Consider the following 22969-nt stretch of genomic DNA (forward strand, 5'->3'; position numbering starts at 1 on the left):
TAGTACATGAGTATTTATCCATTTTGCTGTTGATGGGTTGTTTCCAGGTTTGGATTATTACAAATAGTACTACTTTGAGCATTGTGGGGTTTGTTTTTTTTTGAGCATTGTTTTAAATGTCCTTTGGTGGACACATGTGTGCACTTCTTAGCAATGACCTTGTTGTCAGAGGGTTTGCACACATTTAAGTTTATGAAATCTTGCCAGTTTTCAAATTGGGTGTATCAGTTTATGCTCCCACCAGCAGTATATTCGCGTTCCAGTTGCCCCACATTCTTATCTGATGTATTGTGTTTTTCATTTGAGCTATTCGGACGGGTATGTAATGGTGTTGCATTTGGTTTTAAAATGCATTTCCACGATGAATAAAGTTGGGTACATATTTTATTTGGCATTTTGATACCTTTGAGTTGAAGTAACTGTCTGTGACTAGGTTCTTTCCATAAGTAGTCTATACACCTGTTTGTTTGTTTCACATGTAAAAATTTAAGTTATACTCCAGTATATAAAACAGATTAAAAAGAGTATTTCTTGAGAGGCAGTATTATCGCCTGGTAAATAAAAACAGAGTCTGGACCCAAACTCCTCCATTAGGAATCCTAGTTTTGCCACTTATTAGCTGTGTGACTTTAGGCAAGTTACTTAACTCCTCTTTGCTTCAGTTACCTCATTTCTAAAATGAATGTAATAATACTTTCATTATAAGATTAATATCAGGCTCAAATAAGTTAGTTAACATAAAATACATAGAACATTGCATGGCACATAATATAATGAGTACTAATAATGTTAGCTGTTAGTGATGACATAAGTTTATTTTATGAATTGATATGAAGTTAACTGACAAGAACAATGAAGGTTTACTGTAGCACACAAATTTGAAATTGAGGGTTTTAGGTGATAGTTGTGGTTTTATGTTAGCCTCAGCCTCCAGGGTTTTTTTGTTTGTTGTTTTTGTTGTTGCTGCATAATACCAAGAAAATCTTAAATATGTTCAATTAAAAATAGATAAGGTTTACCCAGTAGTTTTAGGATTAAGCTTTCAGATAAATTTAATTGACAAATAGTAGAAAATATTTATTTTGAAATTCTTACTGAATATCTCAATTTGTTGGATTTCCTGTTTTTAAATAAAAAGAGCGGAGAAGTTGTACTAAAAATAATGGTTTCAGTACATATTGTGCTATCACAGCACATCTGCATTACAAGTTTGCTTTTTATTGCTTGCAGCCGCAGGATGAGTAGCACATGTTCTCAACACTTGCCTGGCACAATCAAGTGTGCACCATGGGAACTAAAGTGTGTGTTTATTCGCAGGTGTAAATTTAATGAGCCAACATAGAGGCTTCATTAGAAACAAAAGTCAGAGCTACAGTTTTCCAAATTAATGACATATTTTCAAAATATTCAAACAAACGTGGCAAGTAAAGCTATCTATACAAACCAACACGAGTTTAGCGACAGCACACGCTATGTGTTGTTTGGTCTCTGATGTGTTAACATTAGGCATATGAAAACATTAGTATGTGTGCTGTGATAGTTCACAGCAGTTAATTCTTTTTTTTTTAATATATTTTTTATTGATTAAGATATGACATATGTGTCCTTGTCCCCACGTTACCCTCTACCCCCCTTCCCCCCACAGTAGTTAATTCTACAGCCTTCTGATGCAGCCTTGCCTGTTTGTAGGTGGCCGACCCTTACACGAAGAGAGCATGTCCAATTAATATCAGGCCTTCAAACAGACTTAAATGAGTAGCTACCTTTTTAAAAAATACATTTTTATTGCTTTCAGAGAGGAAGGGGAAGAGAGAGAGAGAGAGTTAGAAACATCAATGATGAGAGAGAATCATTGATCGGCTGCCTCCTGCACGCCCCCTACTGAGGATCTAGCCCACAACCTGGGCATGTGCCCTTGACTGGAATCAAACCCAGTCCCCAGGCCAACGTTGTATCTACTGAGCCAAACCAGCTAGGGCTGAGTATCTACCTTTACGAGCTCTGCTAGCACCAGTTTTGTTTCTCCCAGCAGACTATCTCTCACTGCTTCTTAGTCAGTGTGGGCTCCACCAGGCTGGCCGGTCTCCCCTCTGTCTTACCACCAGCATGATTCGTGTTCCCGTCTCTGTGGTAACAGTGCCCAGTACTCTCATCACCATCTGTCTTTAGTGCCTGTAGTTTCTTTGTGGTCCTGCTTGAGCTCCACCTCCTATCAGAATCAGTCCTCTCTATTACCACCCTTTCCCGTGAAATCCTGTCCCAACATTCTAAAACTTTTTTCAAAGACTGTTTTTCTAGTAAAAAATGTAAATATATACATACATATGTATGTATGTATGTATGTATGTATATCATAAAGTTATACTCTGTGAGTACTACTCCAAATCAGTGCCACTCACAAACTCCATCAGCAGAGGGAGCTAAATAAAAGAAGATAAGTCCCTGAAATTAAGACCTGAAGGAGAAAAAGTACTTACAATGACTTTTTCACATATGGCTCAGTAGGGAAAAAGAGCTTGAATAATGTTAGAAATCAATGATTTGGGCCCTGATCCTGGGTTAAAACTTCTTTGAGATGATTTGTAAAGTGTTGTTGAAAGACTTAATTTTATATCATGTAAAAAACCTATTTAGGGCGATGACTTGATAAACATGGATATTAGGAAAAGCAATCTGGTGTTTAATTTTTTAAAACCCAATTTATCCCCCCTCTGAAAGTTCTATTTGTTAGGGATGATAAAATGAGGTTACTAGCTTTGTGAAGAATTTCATATGGAACACTGAGCCCTAAAGTTGCTAAGGATTATAAATAACCCATTCCAAGATTTTAAGATGGAATTTTCAAGTAAATTTCTTCTATTTTGTTTTGATTAAGTGTATGTATCTTAATTTCAGTTAGCAGACTTGAAGAAAGAGAAGCAGAACTGAAGAAGGAATATAATGCATTACATCAAAGACACACTGAGGTGGGTTTCTGGGTTGTTCTTATATGCTAATATTGAGATTAAAAACATAACTTTAGAAATTATGTCTTAATTTTTCTTTGAAAATCAGTCAGTATATTTCTTGGGGATTTATTTTAAGAACACATTAAATTTCATATAACATTTGCCTAATTACCAAATGTTGACTTTTAATATATTTTTTATTTGAAATTACCTTTTCATTTGATGAATTAGTGTGCCTCTAATAGTTGTTTTTTTGGCTAACCAAGTAAAAGCTTCTGTGTGCATATTAAAAAGTATACACACTGCTAGTATGAGAGAAGTGATTTAATTTATTCTGTTAACAGTTGAGAAATGATGGATTGGTAAATTATGTGTAGGAGTCTCTATAGTTATTATCCAGTATAAAGGACTTATTTGCATTAAGCTTATAACAAATAACATAAACACAAATTATAATGTATTAAATGGAAATGACTCTAAAACAGGTTTTCTGGATGAAATATAGCACTTATGTATTTAAAGTTACAGTTTTAATAATTTTTAGTATTTTAAAGTAACAACCCCAGCACATAATCTCTCCAAAGCAAATTAGGAAATGTACTTGAGGTGTTTTTTTTAACCTTTTTTTTTTTTTAATATATTTTATTGATTTTTTACAGAGAGGAAGAGAGAGAGATAGAGAGTCAGAAACATCGATGAGAGAGAAACATCGATCAGCTGTCTCCTGCACACTCCCCACTGGGGATGTGCCCGCAACCCAGGTACATGCCCTTGACCGGAATCGAACCTGGGACCTTTCAGTCCGCAAGCCGACGCTCTATCCACTGAGCCAAACCGGTTTCGGCTTAACCTTCTTTTTATGATTGTCAGCCTTTTATTTGTTGCTTTTGTTTGTATCTTCTTAATGTGAAAATCATTTCTGGTGTATCATGATCAGTCTGAGGGTCACATATCTAAACATACAGAATTTTCATATTTGTTTAAGGAAAAAATGAGAATTTCTCTTTTTCCCTTTCTAGTCCAACCTCTCCCATGATCGGGATGGTTCCAGTCTTCTGCTTCCATTTTCTTTCACCAGTTTGTGTAATCTCTTATCCTACCTCTGGTAGAGACCTATAGATTGCCGCTTTAGGAAGATAAAACCCACTGCACTCAGTTTCATTTACTTTGGAATAATGTGCTTAATGCTTTCTTGGAGAGAGGTTTGAATTTCTTCCTGGCACATAAGGTTTGATTATTACTATCTTAGCTTATATAGCCACACAGGAAGCATGAAGTGTCACAGAATTGGAATTCAGTGGCAGAGGGAAAAGACTGGCCACAGAAGGCTGGAACCATAAAGCTCTGGGAAGACAGGAACAGCTTCCCAGCAGCCTTTTCGGTATGAAAAAAATGTCCACATTTTAATGAGATGGCACTTGATGGATATCAAGACTGTTAAAAAACAATAGATTGGTAAAGGCCTATTGTTGGTTCTTTTTAAATTTTATTTTGTTAAACCTCACCTGAGGATATTTTTTTTCATTGATTTTTAGAGAGAGTGGAAGGGGGGGAGAGACACAGAGAGAAACATCGATGTGAGAGAGAGCGAGACACATGGATTGGTTGCCTCCCACATGCCCCAACTAGAACCTTAGATGGAGCCTACAAATGAGGTATATGCCCTTGACCTGAATTGAACCTGGGACCCTTCAGCCTGTGGGCTGACACTCTATTCACTGAGCCAAACTGGCTAGGGCTCTTGGTTCTTTTTACATCATTTATTTCAGTGACTGAACAGTGCCCTGTATGTAGTGCTTATCAGTGCCATAATTATAAGCAGGAATATGTTTATGTACCAGAAATAATTGATAGTGATGAATAATCCTTTTGGTTTTTTTCATTGAAGTTCTAACCTTCGTAATAATGGATGATTACTAAATTAGGATGTGTTAAATTGAAGCATGCTTAAAATACATGCATTCTTAAAAAATCACTGTAAAGTGAAATTTCATATTTTTTCTCACATATTTATTTAATAAAAGTGATGTTGCTACAGAAAAACCTGACACCTTCAAGTAAAAAGCTGTAATAATTTTTCTGTCCTGTTCCTTCAGAGAAGGACAGTCCAGGAAGTAAAAAAGATCTCAGGAGAAATCTTAAATACCAATTCAGAGAGCTGGGCCTGGGCAGTAAATTTCACATGAAGCAGGGCAGCTCTTTTCATCCGGCCCCTCCCTCTGGCACAAGCAGCTTCTGTCCTCTGCCCTGATACTAGCAGGCTCTCTTTATTTTGCTCTGCCTCTAGGAAGGTTTATGTAACACAGAGGTAGCTGCTTTGAAATGTGGGGTGTTCCACTCTAGTCCCCATTTTTCTGTAGGAGAAATATCATTTAATTAGCAATTATAAATAGCTATCCAATATTAATGAACCAGGTGTCCTTTAAAGGTAAATTCTGGAAACCTTCAGAGAAAGGATTTAACCTTCATTTTTTCATGATTACTACCAACTGAGGTAAGCTTTTACAATAGGCAGAAGAATGTTTAAATATCACTTTTTACTGCTTAGGGGGAATCTATGGCTTCTTTGGTGAGTGAATAACTTGTTCTCTAGTCAAATCCAGGATTTTGTACACATTACTGAATTTGTTTAAAAGAACACCTGCTTAAAGAAGAGGGCTGCCCCAACCGGTTTGGCTCAGTGGATAGAGCGTCGGCCTGCGGATTGAAAGGTCCCGGGTTTGATTCCGGTCAAGGGCATGTACCTTGGTTGCGGGCACATTCCCAGTGGGAGGTGTGCAGGAGGCGGCTGATCGATGTTTCTAACTCTCTATCCCTCTCTCTTCCTTTCTGTAAAAAATCAATAAAATATGTTAAAAAAAAAAAAAAAAAGAAGAGGGCAGTGTAGGAAATATAAACATCAAGTAATTGTGAGGCACTTGGCCACATATGTACAAACTCTTAATATTACTCACTGAAAACTTGAACCCTGGTCTTACATCAGGGAGTGTTTAAATGCATTCTCATTTTATCCTCTGACCAAACCCATTTTACACATTGAAGTTTAGAAAGAGAATATAATTTGTCCCAAACCCCATGCTGGGATGTGACTGGATTTGAACCTAGGTTGTCTGATTCCATTGCCTGAGTTTTCAATAACGCTTTTAGGTTGTGGAATACATGGATGTTAAATGCACTAGAAATTTTTCTGTGCCTCTTTGCTTTATGCTATCTCAACAACTTTAAGAAGAGAAACTCTGGCCAAAACCGGTTTGGCTCAGTGGATAGAGCGTTGGCCTGCGGACTGAAGGGTCCCGGGTTCGATTCCGGTCAGGGGCATGTACCTGGGTTGCGGGCACATCCCCAGTGGGAGGTGCGCAGGAGGCAGCTGATGGATGTTTCTTTCTCATCGATGTTTCTGACTATCTCTCTCCCTTCCTCTCTGTAAAAAATCAATAAAATATATTTAAAAAAAAAAAGAAGAGAAACTCTGCAGATATAGATATATGATTCTTGGCTGCATATGGAAAGATTCAAGATCAACATGATGAAAGAGATCCATGCTACTGTTTTCCAAAACCTCACTATTGCCTTGCTTTTCCATTTTAGTCAAAGCTGTGAAGATTTTTCCAGGTGGGAGGGGATTGGGATTTTCCAGACAGTGTGCTTGGAATCCTTCATGACTCGAGCTTTGGGTTTTGGAATTGACACCTGACTCTGTGTGAATAAATGAGCATACCTGAGATCAGGAGGGATGGGCTGGTGTACCCAGTAGTCGCTTGCCTAAGCATATCCCATTTACCTCTTACCTCTCTCTTCTTTCTAGCACCACTGATCCTGCCCTCCCATTCATGATTTTTAAAGACCAGAGCTACATTGTGAAGCCTATAGTTAAAAATTTATTTTTTTATTGTATAATTTATTTTTTCTACTCTTTTGTGCATTTATAGAAGTAGTGCATATTTTATTTCAGACGTCAGGAAATGCTTAAGGGTTGGGGGTTTTGTGGGTGTGAGGAAGAAAGGACGATGAGCTTATTGCCTGCCTACAGAATAGACTAAAAGGCAAGATATAGCATGAGTCCTATAATGCTTACCTGCTCAGTTACTGAGTCAGAGGGACCTGAATTCTGGCCCCAAAGCCAGTCAGCTAATGGCAGTTAGAACATAGTTGACCATAGCTAGCAATTCATCTGAATTGCTTAATGAAACTTAGATTCTTCCATTTGAACTAATCAATTTTACATGATTACTATCCAGTATAAAAGAATTCAACTTAGGCTTTTAAAAACCATTTGAAGATGTAAATTGATATCTATTTGGCCCAAACATCACTTTGTTATATTAGTCTCACTTACATTTTTTTCCTTAAAGTTCTTCCAGATACAAGAAGAAAACAGCTCATTATTTCTGGCTTGCTGACACAAAGACAAAGACAAAACCTGTATTTTTGCAAAACTGTTAAGTGGTGGTAAAGAGAAAATCTGTAAATTTAAAATAAGTATATAAATTTAAAAGTTAAAAAATACTTTCACATACCATATTCATGCAATTTTATATTAATTTTTCTTTGCCTGACCGATTTCTTGTTTGGGTTAGTCTTAGTGGGGAAAAACTTGATTATTTATTTTATGTTTGATTCAATAGAATTACTCATCTTAACTCATGCACCAGAGTTTACTGTTTTGTTTATTTTATGTTAATAACTTTCAAATTGATTTATATATAATGATGGTACATGAACACCAAGTAAAACTTTTACAACAAAAGCAGGTTTTAAAATTAAAAAACAAAATTTTGTTAAATTTTTTTCTGTCAATAGTTTTCTTTAGATTACAATATTATTTAAATTATTAAGTTTGAAACCTACCTTCATACCACTAAAGTTTAGAAATTTCCAAATATATTTCATGCTACAGTTTTAAGAATTCAGGCAATATTCCCAAGAAATATATCAACCTTTTTTTTATGTCCTACTCTTAATATTTACATCCCTTTAAGTTGCTGACATACCTTTTGTTATTTTTTTTAATCTTTAATTTCTTTATTAGTTAAGGTATTACAAGTGTATCCTCATCCCCCCCATTACCCCCAATCTCCTCCCGCCCCCACTCATGCTCTCATCCCCCTGTTGTCCATGTCCATTGGTTTGGCCTTTTTGTTATTTTTTAAAATTCATTTTTCTTATTTATATCATGTTAGTATCTAGAATAGCCTTTTTGATTTTATGATTGAAACTTATTGCATTTTACATATTCTAATGCCAGATTTAGGTTTCTTAAAAATGGAACTATAGATTATTAAGAATTAAATAGGACTGTAGCATTTCTTGGCAGTTTATGTACTTGATATTCTTGAAGCTTTCACTTCCCTATTCAGCCTGTGTATCCAAGACACAAAATCACAGTGCTCTGATTTTTTTTTTTAGTGCTCTGATTTTTTTATTTGTTTTAATGTGCTGTTGTTATAGATAATTACATTACGTAATTATGCCAGTAAATTAGCAATCAAAGGAGAAAGTATATTAGCATTCTTTCAACTAAATATGTAGAAATAAGAAATAAAAACATTGGCATTTAATTTAATTACTTAATTAAATTGAGTGATCCATACTCTGAATCCTTTGTAAAATAGAATCACCACATAAGGGTATGGTTTTGTTAAACAAAAAACTTTCACAGCTAAAAGCTCTTCTGAGGATATCCCAGATTTTCTCCTTGTCAGTTTCTTCTCAAGTGTTATGTTAATGTCTTTGTTGTTTTCCATTTTGCTGAATGGACTTCTCAGATGCCCTCTATTATTTATTTTACCACTTATCTCATATCACCTCCTCCCCAGTGTCTATATTCTAATTTCTGCTATTTATGTCAAAATTATATCATTTAATAGCATCACAATGTGAAAAATAGCTTTTTGCAGTGCTCAGCAATATGTTGGCTACTTTTATGGCTACCAGCATCCTTAAATGTAGCATTTGCATATTCCTTTGCCGTTCAAAAAAATTTTATTGAGGTGACATTGGTTAACCACACCATACAGGTTTCAAGTGCACAACTCAAACATCTGCATACTGCATTGTGTGCCCATCACACAAAGTCGCCGCTTTCCTTCCCGCTTATTCCCCATTTGCCCTCTTCCTCCTCCTTCATGCCCCCCCCCATTTCATCCCAATATTCTTTTATATGGAATTATGGATAATCTGATAAATAAGAAATGTGTAAAAAAAGTTCTTTTTGTTTTATTCCAGGTATTATTTTTAAATTTTTGTGTATTTTTTTTCTTCAAAACAGATGATCCATAATTATATGGAACACTTAGAAAGGACAAAACTTCATCAGCTCTCAGGGAGTGAACAACTAGAATCTGCAGTTCATAGTAGAATTAGGTAAGCTGTGTTATACGTTTGCCTTGAGATCAAAGCGAAATAACCTGCCTATGTCTGTTTCTCTCTGTTCTTTAATCCTGGAACAATAGTTAGGCTGTTTCAAAAGCTCTCTACTGTGGTTGGAATGCTATAGTAAAGAATAGCATAGAAAAACAGAAACAGCTTTCATTATTTCAGATGTAAATTGTGAGCCATTCCATATAAGCAGCATTATCGAGATATTTTGATTGCTTTCTAATAATGTATATTACAGTAGGCTTAAATTTTTCTGATTTGTGGGAACGCTGAAAATTTTCCAGTCCTCCTAGTCTAAAGTCCTTTTGTTAGAGAGAGGCACGTTTGAAAGGGTTAGCTAGTGAGACTTCTGTTTGATGTAGGAGTGTGAATAAATTATGTAGATCTGCAAGCATTGTAGCCAATGAGCTAAGCCAGGACTCTTGGTGGAGAGGAACGTAGTTAATAGGCTGCCTGTCGCTCAGGATAGCTGCATAAATGCTAGGAGCAGCAGCTCTCTGGTTTTGAGGTGGGGAGGACGGGGTGACGTCATCGCTTCGGAGCTGCTGCAGGATGGAGTGGAAAGCTGCTGCTGATGGCATTGTTTTCGTGGCAGCAGCTGAATGACAGATCCTCACTACAAAGATACTCCGTTGGCCCCCGTGTAGGCCTCCTGGTTCGGGCGTTTCACCATGCCCGCACAGCGCCATGAGTCCCGGATGCATGCTGCTGTTGGTGTTTGGCTTTGTTGGCGGGGCGGTGGTCATTAATTCTGCTATCTTAGTATCGCTCTCTGTTTTGCTGCTTGTGCACTTTTCTATTTCTACCGGTGTGCCAGCTCTGACGCAGAACCTACCAAGGATACTCAGGTACTCCAGTCTCTCTTCACAGCCCCTGTTTAGTTGGTTTTTCTGTTTTTTTAGCTTCATGGGTCTGCTTTGCAACCATTTCTGTTGCAGATTGAAACAATGGAAAATGGCCTGAAGCTAGGATTTCTATTTTTACTTGTATTCATTTGTAGGCCATCACTTAGGGATGCTGCTTTGTGTTTGGAAACGTTGGACTTAGGAAAAGGGTTTTCATATTGTACTTAACCTACAAGTGCAAGGTCAGTGTGGTGTTGCTTTAAGCAGAGAGTTGAAAGAGCGAGGGGAGAGCAGAAGTGGAGTTCCAGCCCAAGTTTGTACAACCTCTGGTTAGCATCTGAGCATTTAGGGGCAAATATCTTTCATGCTGGGACTTGCAGTCTATTAGACACAGGCCGTAGTTATCCTTTGACTGATAGAGGTTCAGTTATTATTTTTACAAATTTTGATAGCAGCTAACGAGGACTGAGAATTTAAATTAATCTTCCTTCTAAATTGTATTTAAGTGAAAGGATATAAACCTTTCAGGGCAAGAGATGCATTTTCCTCCATTATCTACACATCAAAGTTGTGAAAGCTTTACAAAGCCTATTCACTATTGTTTAGTCAGATGTTGCCCTTTCTTTGTAGACTTGGGTGACAAATATTCATGCCTGTTTGTGGGGGTAGTCATTAATCTCTAGCTTTTCTGCTGCTCACTCTGCTTGCACCCTATAAGAACCATCTTCTACGTTTTAGAGATGTAAGGTTTTGGTTTCTTTTGTTTCTTACTCATCAAACTAAAACTATCTGACTTGTTCAGCTTTCTACTTTGCCTATGGTTTTAAGTGAAGGTACATAGTGCATAGCTTTTATTATTTAAATGTTTAAAATACTTAACTCCTAATTGTGGATTTAGATAAATCAAGAAGAATTAAAGTAGTAAATTCCTTCTATGTGTTCTTTTTAATTCACAGGTCAATTCATGTTCAACATTAGCTTAAGACCCAGAAATTAAATTTTATGGTTGGTCATTTATTTCCTTTCCTGATTTTATAAAAATCAGGAGCAATCTCATTACTTGTGTATATTTTAGTATATAAAAGATTTTGTGTGTGTGTGTGTGTGTGTGTGTGCGCGCGCGCGCGCCTAGGCTTTTAGGAACTTAAATATACCTTAACTCAAGAACATGTAGAATATTAAAATGAGATTGATTTTAAAGGCTGTCTTAGGTTTCCATTCTGTCTGAGAAGCCAGTGCTGTGCTGTGTGGAGGCTAAGAGGCTTTGGAGTTAGATACACATGTTCTGTCACGTGTTGTTAGCTGGTAGACCTTTGGCAAATTGCTTAGTTTCTTTGTTCCAGAGCCTTGGAGGTTTTTACCCCACTAGGGTGGTTTCAAAAATCAGGTGAAATAATTATTTTATACTTGATCAGTTGCAAGATATATAATTAAACAAGTAAATAATATTTATACTTACTAGTATATGTTCCCCCTTATTAGCAGAACTATTTTAGCCCCAGCTATCTTATTGATCAAATAACATGATTAAATTGAAAAGTTCCTTGACACAAAAGTCTTCAATATGAAGATTAAATTGTCAAGAAGCAGGTAGTTCCAAGGAAAGGACATGGGCCTCGGAGTCAAACAGGTCTGACTTTGAAACCTATCGCTGCCAATTACTAGTGTCTACAGTCTTTGAGCATCACTTTTCCTAATCTGAAAACTGGGAAAATAATCTCTATTTCCTTGTGAGGATTAATCGAAAATGTAAATAAATTATTTGTTTCAGTGCTTATCACATTGTACTGAACAAATGTAATCTCTTTTTACTGTCCTTTATATATATAGTAGATTTTATTAATGATTATTTATTTTAAATGTTAATATAACTGAAGAATATTTTTGAAGTGATTTATGCATGTGAGGTAACATTTCAATAAACAACTAAAAATAGATATATTGAACTGAGTCAGTTTAAAAAGAATGTAACGGGTTGATGATAACTTTGTTTTTAGATAATAATGGCATTGAAACATCTTGGGTTTAAATCTGCCACGTTGATACTTTCCCACATGTGTTCCATTCTATAGTTTCTTCTGTGAATTTTACTGCAGCATTCAATATGTAGAATACTAAACATGCATACCAACATAGCACCGAACGAATGTTCACCTTGTGGGTTTCTTCTCAAAAGTAGGACTCTAATTGACTTGCATAATTAATTACATGCCTTCTCCCTCCCCCTCTTTTTTTTTTTTTTTTAAATATATTTTATTGCTTTTTTACAGAGAGGAAGGGAGGGGGATAGAGAGTTAGGAACATCGATGAGAGAGAAATATCGATCAGCTGCCTCCTGCACACCCCCTACTGGAGATGTTCCCGCAACCAAGGTACATGCCCTTGACCGGAATCGAACCCGGGACCTTTCAGTCCGCAGGCCGACGCTCTATCCACTGAGCCAAACCGGTTAGGGCTAACTCTTATGTAATTTATCAGTAAAAGGAGGAGAGAAGATATATGTAGTAAGGTTATTTTTCAAGAGTTGGCACAGTGTAACCCAGAGCACTATTGACCCTCTTGACAGATAGTGACAGATAGCTGCTGATCTCTGAAGGAAGTTCCCTCCCTATAGAAGAGTATCTGAATGATTAATAAAATCAAGATAAAGAGGTGTGAATAATTCTTGTAATTAACAGGAGTAGGAAAGTAACATTTTGATGCACAGCACACTCCTTCCCCCGTAGTTTTACACTTTTCAGTAGTATTTGATGTGGGAAGATGAATATGCTGTCATTCATATAGAAGATCATTCTGATGACTGGCCTGTATTTTGATATCTGTTAGCAGTTTGATGGGTTCACATGATGTCTGTAATATCTTCCTGGTTGTCTTTGCATTTTGGGTTAGAGAGCTTTCTATTAAATTGCATCTATTAAATTCCCGGTCAGCTTTTTGTTTATGTCATTAGGATATGTTTAAAAAAGATAAAAAAGAAGTCATCTAGTAGCTCTTAGAACTTTAAATTATCCCTCAACTTGATGTTGAGGGATAAACATCAAGTCAACAACTTTTTGTTTTGCCAAATATGGACATTAAAAAAAATCACTTTCCAATTACTGTCATCATTTAATGAAAGAAAGAGCATTTTAAAATCAAAGAAGCAGAGATGTAGAAAAGGGTCATTCCCAAGAAAGAACCGGTTCTATGATACATGGAAATGAATGTGTGTAAGGTATGTGCTGTGTTATCCGTTAAGGAAATAAATAATGCCTGTTTTTGCAGTGAAATTATGAAAACTTTGTTGCTGAACCAGCATTTGGGAATAATTGGTATAAACAGAATAGTAGACAAGTTACTTTAATTTTTGTCATTTGGTTATTTTGGTGGCTCATTGTCACAAACTTGGGTTTGGCATTAATTATTATCTAGTACTTTATTGTGTACTACCTGCATTCAAATTTTCCTCCTAAATTAAACAGGAAAAGTAGCCTGAGTGTGAAGAAGTGATGAATAATTAACTCTAACTGATAAAGTCCTATTTTATTTTCTTGTGCATACAACCTTAATAAAATGCAGTCTCTACCCTAACTGGTTTGGCTCAATGGATAGAGCGTCAGCCTGCGGACTAAAGGGTCCCAGGTTCGATTCCCGTCAGGGCCATCCATGTACCTTGGTTTCGGGCACATCCCCAGCAGGGGGTGTGCAGGAGGCAGCTGATCAATGTTTCTAACTCTCTATCTCTCTCCCTCCCTCTCTGTAAAAAATCAATTATATATATATATATATATATTTTTTTTTTTTTTAAATGCAGTCTCTGGACCCCATGGCTTCACCTAATCTTTCTTAAAGTTTTCTGACAGTTTTATAAATCTTTTTCTGATGTCGTTAGCGAAACCCTTTGTGTTAATTGAGGGCACATTTCAAAAGTGACTTAAGTTGTATAGAAATGAATTTACAGAATAAAATACTTATTTAGCAAAACCAAATATTTTGCCACTTTTATTTATAGCCTCAGAGTTTCTATTCTAAGTTATATTCAGCCTTAGTAGTAGAGGTAGAGCTCCAAACTTTTAGTGTCTCATTTCTTGCCAGTTTCCACACTTTTGAGCTAGTGACCTAGGATAACCTTGCAGTAGGCTTGTTTTCAAATCCCTTTGATTTTGAATCTTCTATGCATCAGCAAAGGACAAGTTTCTTGTTGCAATTCTATTATTATTGAAATTGTAACTCTTGTTAATTGAAATTCCCCACAAAGCAATGGAAACTCTACAGTCTCTCATAGCATTTTTGGCCTCCTTGTTTGGAAAAACTGACAATGGTTTTTTTCATATGTACTGTGATTGAAAGAAACTCATACATGGGTTCTGTTCTTGCTTTATGGGATAAAACTCTGTTGAGCTCTTTTTACTGTTTAATCAGTAGCCCTGATTTAGATCATATGTTGATTTTCCTTCAGGCCGAAAAGGAATACCCTGAAGAAGGTTGGGTAAACATCTTGGGGTGAGTGTGAGGACTTGGGAAGTCTAGAGGCAGAGGTTGGGACCACTTCCAAAGGAGAGGTTATGAGTTTCACTAGGGCTAACCTAAGCATGAGTGAAAATTTGGCACTTATTCTCTCTGTGAAAGCAGACCCCAGGCTGCTTTCTGGGCAAGGAACTCATCAGTACTTTATAACATTTCCTAAATCATTTCTTACTGCTTTTCTTAGTTGATTTCTTCGGGCTAATTTAAACTTCTGTGGACCTATATTTTTTCTTGGTAAGTCTGCTTGTTCAGATAGGCAGACAATATTATTTAAGAGTAATGATTCTAAAATAATAACCGCCCAGGAGTATTGCTTATAGTCATGATGAATAAAGAATTTTAAAAAATGAATGAATGCTTAATTTTTCCTCCCCTCTCCATATAGAAAAGAACGCCCTATATCACTAGGGCTTTTCCCTCTACCTGCGGGAGATGGATTGCTTACACCTGACACCCAGAAAGGTGGAGAGACCCCTGGATCGGAGCAATGGAAATTTCAGGAATTAAGTCAGCCACGTTCTCATACCAGCCTGAAGGTAAGCTTTATTCTGCTGAAAACTTCCGTTTATATTTTATGAGCAAAAATTGAAGTACTGGACAACCAAAACATAATAAAATGAAATAGTTTATACATTTTAGTTGTAAAACTAATGTCTTTTCTTCTTTTGGAAATGAGCTCTTCCCAAAGAGTTTCAGTCTTTACTATTCTTTTTCCAGTTGTTAATGATACTGATGACCAACATTTCTATTTGATTTAGGCTACATTATATGAATTTGGGGTGGAGTGACTGACTAGTGAACTTAATTTTGTTTTTTAGAATTGAAAATCATTGCCACCTGAAATCTTTGGTTTACAATTCAGTAGGGTTTCACTTTTTAAAAAACCGGCCCCTTCTAAGCAGGGTCGGGCCTGGTTAGTACTTGGATGGGAGACCGCCTGGGAATACCGGGTGCTGTAGGCTTAAAAAACAAACAAAAACTGGCTCCTTCCTCAAAACCCTTCATAAAGAAATACCCAAAAGTACATTGTGTTTCATTTAAAAGACCTGGTGTTAATTTATCCTAGATTATATTCTTGACCAAGAACTTGTCATCAATAAGTTATATATATTATATGTATAGTATATATTATATAGTATAATATACAAATGTACTTTAGAGTGGAGATATACTAATAATTGGTTTTTAAAACTATTAAAGCTGTAATCTATAACATGGTATATTTATATACCTATGAATGTTAGTTATAAAAGAATATTGTTACATTATAAAATCTACTCTGTCATAACAACGAACACAAATGAGTTATTTACATCTTATCTCCTTTTCCTGCTCTTTTTTCCCCCAAATTACTTATCATACTCTTAAGTACTTGAGGTTGGCTTTTAGGGTACTTCTAATACAAAGTCATTTAGTTATTGACTTTGTTTCTCTCCACTAAGGACATAAAATCCATGCAGTTTATTTACTGCTGGATTCCTACCACTTAGAAAAGTGCCGGGCCCATAGTGACCACCCAGAACACGTTTGTTGAATTAATTATTTGTCTTAGTTGCTAGAAAGACATGTAGGATAATACAAATGGCCTGTTTCTCAGTTCTAGAAGGTGGAGGCATTTCGAATCATATCATTGACCTTTGAAATGTGCTCAAAACACTTAAGCAGCCAATCAATATTTAATAGCTTTTCTTCCCCTGAAGAATATTTCTAACATTGACTGACCACACCTTTTCCCTCTTTTGCTTGTTGCTCATTTTATTAGAATCTGATCATGCAGCGGCTCAGTATCAGTCCACTTGTTTGATACCAGTCCACAGTGATGCCAGCAGGAAACTCATTCTTACTCCTACGGTCATCCTGGCTTTTTTAGCCTGCCTGTAGGATTAATAGATCTTCCAAAACACCCATCCCTCCATCGCCTACTTGTTATGTCCCTTTCCTAAAACAAAATTAAGTAGGAGGGATACTTTTAGTACATAAAAAATGTATGCCACATGGTAGCAATATTCTGATTACTATCAAAATGGCACCTTAAGAGAGGATTGTTATAATTCTCTTGTTTTAATCCAGTGACAGGCCGTAACAGAACTTTACTGGCAAGTTATAAACTGATTAATAGAATATTAATATGGACTTAAGCATATTTGTTTTGTGTGTGTCCTCCCAGAGATACTAAGGCAAGTACTCCCCAAAGAGTTTTTAAAGTCCTGTCTCACTCTTCTCTGAGCCACTAAACGAGATAAAGCCTCAACAGATAGGTATTTCCAGGAAATTAGTGGTGCATTAAAAAATGGCAGAAGTCTATTTTGTCGCCGGTGTGGCTCAGTGGTTGCGTGTCAACCCCTGAACCAAGAGGTCACTGGTTCAATTGCTGGTCAGGGCACATGCCTGAGTTGTGGGATCGATTCCCAGTAGGGGGCTTGCAGGAGGCAGCTGGTCAGTGATTCTCATGATTGATGTTTATATATCTCTCTCCCTTCCTCTCTCTCTAAAAATCAACAAAGTCACACACACACACACACACACACACACACACACACACACACACACATATATAGTTTAGTTTGTCAAGTATGTTTATTAGGACATACGTATTATATTATTTACCCAAGCGCTGTTATTAACCAGATGTCTTTTTCTCTAACTTTGTGAAAGGCTGGGAGTCAGTTTAGAGTTCACCTGTGGACTGTGTTGTGTGTACCCACTAGTCTTGGTTCCTGTGCATGACGGAAACTAGACTAGACTATCTCTAAAGTAATTGCCGACTTTCATTTCCCCCTGAGAACTTGGGAAATGACTTAGGTATATTTAGGGCATGCAGGTAAGAATTAATATTAATTTTACCAGCAGTTTTTTTCTGTGAATTAAGGTTAAGATGAAAATGCTCTGTGAGAAAACCACATGATGGGTTATAACTAAAAAAACAGAACTGTGGGAAACCTTGTGGCAGAAGAATGGCAGTTAAAGGGACTTGCCAGTGATTGTAAAGTGATAGACCTTATTTGTTGCTATATCGAAAATTTCTCACTGTAAGAGATTTGTAGTCAATAAGGTTATATCTTCAGGTATTGGAAAATCTGCCAGGAATGATACACCTAGAGAAATGTCCACATTGTCCTTAAAAAGAAGTATTTCTACATACTATTCCTTCATTTATCATATACAAACAAGTAAATAAATGAAATAATAGGATTTCAAGTATTGTTAGATATTATTAAAAGAAAGCAAGATAAGGGAATAGAGAGTAATTAGTAGGGAGGGTGCTTATTTTAGGATGGCGAGGGAAGGCTTCTCGGAGGAGGTGATCGGTACATTGACCTGAGGGATGTGTACGTACATGGAAATGTCTGGATGAATGAGTGTTTCTGGATAATCAAATAGCATCTATGAGGGCTCTGTGGTGGGACAGACTTTGGCACATTTGAGGAGCAATTTGTTTATCTTCACCCTACTTCTGAGACTGCACCGACATCCCTTTTCTCAGGGTCCCCCAAAACATGACCTTTATAAATCTAATGAAAAGTTAAAAATTCTTGCAGGGCCATTAACAAGAGTGAATGTTGTAGCAGCATTTGACACATTTGAATACTCTGCTTTTTGAAATGCTTTTATTGACTCTGCTCACATGGCACTACTCCTTCCTGCTCCTTCCCCATTGCTGGTTTGAGACCTCTAAACGTTGGAATTCCCAGGGCGTACAGCTCAGCCTTCCTCTCTACCTAATCTGGGTCGCTCAAGTTCCATATCTATAAATGCCACCCACACATTCATGTTCAAAGAGTTGAATCTCCAATCTTGACTCCTTCTGTGAACTTGCTTTTCTTTATGGGTTGCCCACATAAATATTTGTATCCTGCTTAGGTCACCACCAGTCTAGAAATACCCCTTTCAAGACCATTCTAAATGCCACAGCTTACATGAAGCCTCCTCCGATACCCTGTTGATGGAACTAGACTTCAAGTCTCATTCAGAAGTCAGCTCAAGGCAGAAAGCAGAGGAGTTTGATATTGCATCATTAACAGAAAATGTTTTGGTGGGGGGCTTCTTGTGAAATTGGTAAAAAAGCAGTTTCTTATGTAAAATGACCAAAACTGTGCTGTTTAGAATGTATTATGAAAGTTAAGGTTGGGGATGAGCAAAAATGTTAAGGTAAGGTTGTTCATCCACTTGAATTATATTTATGAGCAAGATGAAAATAAAGGAATTGGAGAACAAAAGGCCAAGAATAACCCACAACAGTCCTGAAGAAGAGCAATAACCGTAAGAATTTGCCCTCGTAGATATAAAATATTATAAGACTGTAATTATTAAGGTGGTGTAGTATTGCATTAGCTGCCCTTCTTTTCTTTCTGCACGTTTCATTCCTAAAATTACCAAGTAGGGTAAGGTAAGTGTCCACAGGGAGGGGTGGGGGTAGGTGCCATAACCCAGGCAGGGTTAGGAGGGTACCTATGTCAGGATAGCCTGCTGTAGACAGGACGTCGGCGGTGTGAAGGGCATCCTTGCCCAGGGACAGCCTGTCTGGAGGGTGTCAGATCCTGAACCTAGGCTCTAGGCATAGGGTGTCAGTCTGAGCAGGTGAGGAAGCCTGATGCTTCCTCATGCAGCATCGTCCAGGGGTGTGGGTGAGGGCAGTCCAGACTGAAGAGACAGAAGATGTACAGGGAGAGAGAAAGGCATTGGCAGGGGCGGGGTTTTGTAGTGCCAGCGAGGAGAAGCCACAGAGACCGCACCCCTGGACGTCAAGGGACAATAAGACTTTTAGAATGGAAGGGTTATTAGCAGAGTCGGCTGTCTGGAGAAGTCAAGTACAGTGAGGACTGAGTTTGTAGGTGTAGGTTTGAGCAGTTTGAGTTGCAGGGCCATTAACTAGAGTGAATGTGAATTATGAAAGAAGGAAATAATAGAAAGCATAGATTGCTCATGAAAAGTGTTGCAGTGGGAGGAGAGGAAAGGGATAACTTGAGTTGGCAGGGTGGAGAAAAAGGACTCTTAATATGGGAGAGTCTGGGTGGTTTGCAGGCTTAGAAGAAGAGTCCAATAGATAGAGAAATTTAAAACAAGTGTGTGGGGGAAGATGATACATCAGAATAGTAGAGGAAGGGCAGGTGGATGGGATCACATATTCCAAACAACAATTAATATCTGCCCTATTAGTGGGACACCTCAGTTTTTCCTAGTCTTTTGCTATTACTCACAATGCTGCAGTAGATAACTCTGTATATAATTTTGTACTTGTGTTTTTAATCCCCATACGTGGGAATGCTGGGTAGCAGCATGTATTTAAGATCTTGGTAGATATTGCCAAATTACCTGCCAAAGGGATTGCAGCCATTTGTACTTTCACTGGCAATGCTGTATAAATTCTTTATTGCTTTATAAGTTTAGAGTTCACATATCCCTCCCTTATGCCCAAATGTGGAAAGAGAGAATGAAGTGTTTTAAGTATCATTTTAAATATATGCTTTTTCTAGACCTTGTTTGGTATCAGTTTGGCAATGATTTCACAGGTTTCAGATATACACATCTGTGTGAATATGTACCTATACATATATATATATATGCTCCTACACATGCCTAAAGACACGTGTGTGAGTGTACGCATGTGTGTATATACTCGAAAAATGTATATTGTTTCCTTTGAAGAGTCTCCTGGGTTGTTAATTATTATTAGAATGTGACTTTAAAAAATGTCTTTATTGATTTTTAAAGTGTGGGGAAGGGAGAGAGAGAAATAGAAACATGGATGAGAGAGAATCATTGTTTGGCTGTCTCGTGCATGGCCCCAATGGGGATCAATCCTGCAACCCAGGCATGTGCCCTGACCAGAAATCAAACCAGTGACCTTTTGGTGCATGGGTCAGTGTTCGACCACTGAGTCACACTCGCCAGGCTAGAATGTGACTTTTAGAACTGAGAAAAGCAATTTTAACTAAAAAACAATTGTATTTGGTATCTACTTATGGAACTTTTAAAGAATTCATTTAAACCACATGACTTGAAGTACTTTAGTGGAACTGTGTGAGGAGCTCTGGTTAGCAGGGTTTGGTATGTAAAGCCAGTAGTCAGTGGGTGCTGCCTTCTTCAGGGGATGTGCTTAGCATGCAGAACAGGAATGTCTGAGCAGAGCCAGCATTCTTGTTCAGAAGAATTTTTCCATCCTCCTCCACTTGTGGTTAAGTTCTTAAATTGTTCCTATTTCTTTAGTCTTTCCAAACTTGATACTCTATAGCAGTTGAACCTTAATCCTGTATATTTTACAATTAAATATTCCTCTTATAAAATGCATCTGTAATTATAAATTCTCAAACAGTTAAAGCTTCCAGGTTTTAAAAATGTTTTGTTTTGAAATATTTTAGGCTTATAGCAAAATGGTAGAAATAGTCCGGAGTTCTCATCTATCCATCACCCAGCACCCACCAAAGTTAACTGACCATTGTACAGTTATCCACACTAAGAAATTAACTTTGATACAATACCATTAGCTAATCTACACACTTTATTTGGAGTTCGTTGGTTTTCCCACGACTTTCCTTTTCATGTTCCAGTATCCCACATTGGGTTATGTTTTCTCAGTCTCTTCCACTGTGTGACATTTCCGCAGTCTTTCATGTCCTTAAGGCTTGAAGGGCACTGGTTAGTTATATTATAGAATGTCTCTCAATTTGGGCTTTTCTGGTTTTTTTTCTCTTCATGATTAGATCGAAGTTATAGATTTTTGGCAAAAATACTGCAAAGGCAATATGCCTTAGGGGTGATGTTAACCTTGATCACTTATTTCAGCTGGGGCATGTCGGCTCTCTCCATTGTAAAGTTACTATTTTTGCCTTTATAATTATTCATGATGGATATACTTGAGGATTGTACAAATGTCCTATTTGTCAAACTTTCACCCACTGATTTTAGTATCCATCCGTGGATCTTATCTACAATTATTACTGTGGTGTTCCAACAGTAATGTTTCTATGTTCTCCATCTTCTACATTTATTAACCAAAATTCTTCTGTAAGGGAGAGCTGTGCTCCTTCCCTCCCCCCTCCCTCCCTCTCTTCCTTCTTTTGTTGGTTCCTTCCTTCCTGTTTGTACTCATGGCATTTATTTTATTATGTAGGTTAGCTGCCAGGAGCCGGTCCATCCTTGCTGTTTCAAGGGACCTGGCATATATGGCATACGGTTCTTAATATGTTTGCTCACCTTCTTGGCGCTGTGTTTTAACCAAGGTCACCTCTCCGAGAAAGGTTGAATCCCCAAGTAGGGATTTTCCCCTGAAGTTAGGGAGAGAATAAAACCCCTCAACTAAGTGCCAGGCGGGTAATTAATCCCTTTAACTACGAACAATCATGCTTAAACTACATAATCTTTTCTCCCTGGAATGGAGATAAGAAACGCCCTAACCTTTGTAATAGAGATTGATAGGATTGAATCAACTGGTATAAATACAGTTGTAACAAGACAGAAACACTCAGAACTTAGAACAGAATCAAGAAGACAGAATCTACACGGAGCCTAGAGACAGAAGAACTTTGCTGGAGAGAGCATGCCGGAGGATCCTGAGAGGGACTGGCCTCGGAGCCTAGAGACAGAGCCTAGCGGGAGAACATGGCAAGGGATCCTGGACTGAACCTGACTACAGAGATTGGCAGGAGAACCTGACTGGAACCTGGACACTGAACCTGACTGGAGTACCTGGACAGAACCTCTCTGGAGAGCCTAAGCAGAACCTCTCTGGAGATCGAGACCAGAACTTGGCTGGAGATCCGGGCTGGAGATCCTGGCTAGGCTGCTGATCAACTGAACGCTGTCTCCGTGTCATTCCTTCTTCGCCGACTCCGTCCACACCTTTGGGGACCCCTGGACCTGCTGGGGTTGGACCCCAGCAGTTAGCTAATATAATACAGTCATTTCTTTTGTTGCTTAAATTGTTCCAACTTTGGACACCAGGAACTCTTTCAGGTTGACTCCTGTACCTTTTTGACATGCCCCACCCTATTTTTTTTTTTATTCAGTCCTCCCTCCCCACCTCCACCATAAGATGCTCCAAGCTCTTATATTTTCTCTGTACCAGCCCCGCAATGGACTGCTGCTCCAAGGAGCCCTTGTTCCATCTATTGGAGAATGGTATTTAGGAATCAAGATCTAGGCACTAAGTGTGCTTGTTGCTTGGAAAGTGGTTACTTGTAGGCACTTTCTTTGATGCCTAAGTTTGGTTTTTCATTTGTTTATATATTATGCATTACCTCCTTTTGGATTTTTGCATTAGTGTTTAAGGTAGGGTAAAATAGAAATACAATT

At 37.6% G+C, this 22969-nt stretch overlaps 1 protein-coding gene across 5 annotated transcripts in view; it reads left to right on the plus strand.

Moving 5' to 3' along the window:
* Nucleotides 1-22969, plus strand: part of SPAG9 (sperm associated antigen 9) — a 105242-nt gene that overhangs the window by 32358 nt on the left and 49915 nt on the right. For 3 of the 5 annotated variants that reach the window (XM_059670607.1, XM_059670608.1, XM_059670611.1), the window contains 3 exons: nucleotides 2896-2966; nucleotides 9217-9311; nucleotides 15063-15213. In XM_059670607.1, coding sequence (XP_059526590.1) covers nucleotides 2896-2966; nucleotides 9217-9311; nucleotides 15063-15213 — 317 coding nt within the window. Of the gene's footprint in view, nucleotides 1-2895; nucleotides 2967-9216; nucleotides 9312-9888; nucleotides 10175-15062; nucleotides 15214-22969 lie in introns of those variants that run through there. The other 2 variants (XM_059670609.1, XM_059670610.1) reach the window with 2 other exon arrangements.

The sequence above is a fragment of the Myotis daubentonii genome, chromosome 16, assembly GCF_963259705.1.
Source record: "Myotis daubentonii chromosome 16, mMyoDau2.1, whole genome shotgun sequence".
In the NCBI taxonomy this organism is placed as follows: Eukaryota; Metazoa; Chordata; class Mammalia; order Chiroptera; family Vespertilionidae; genus Myotis; species Myotis daubentonii.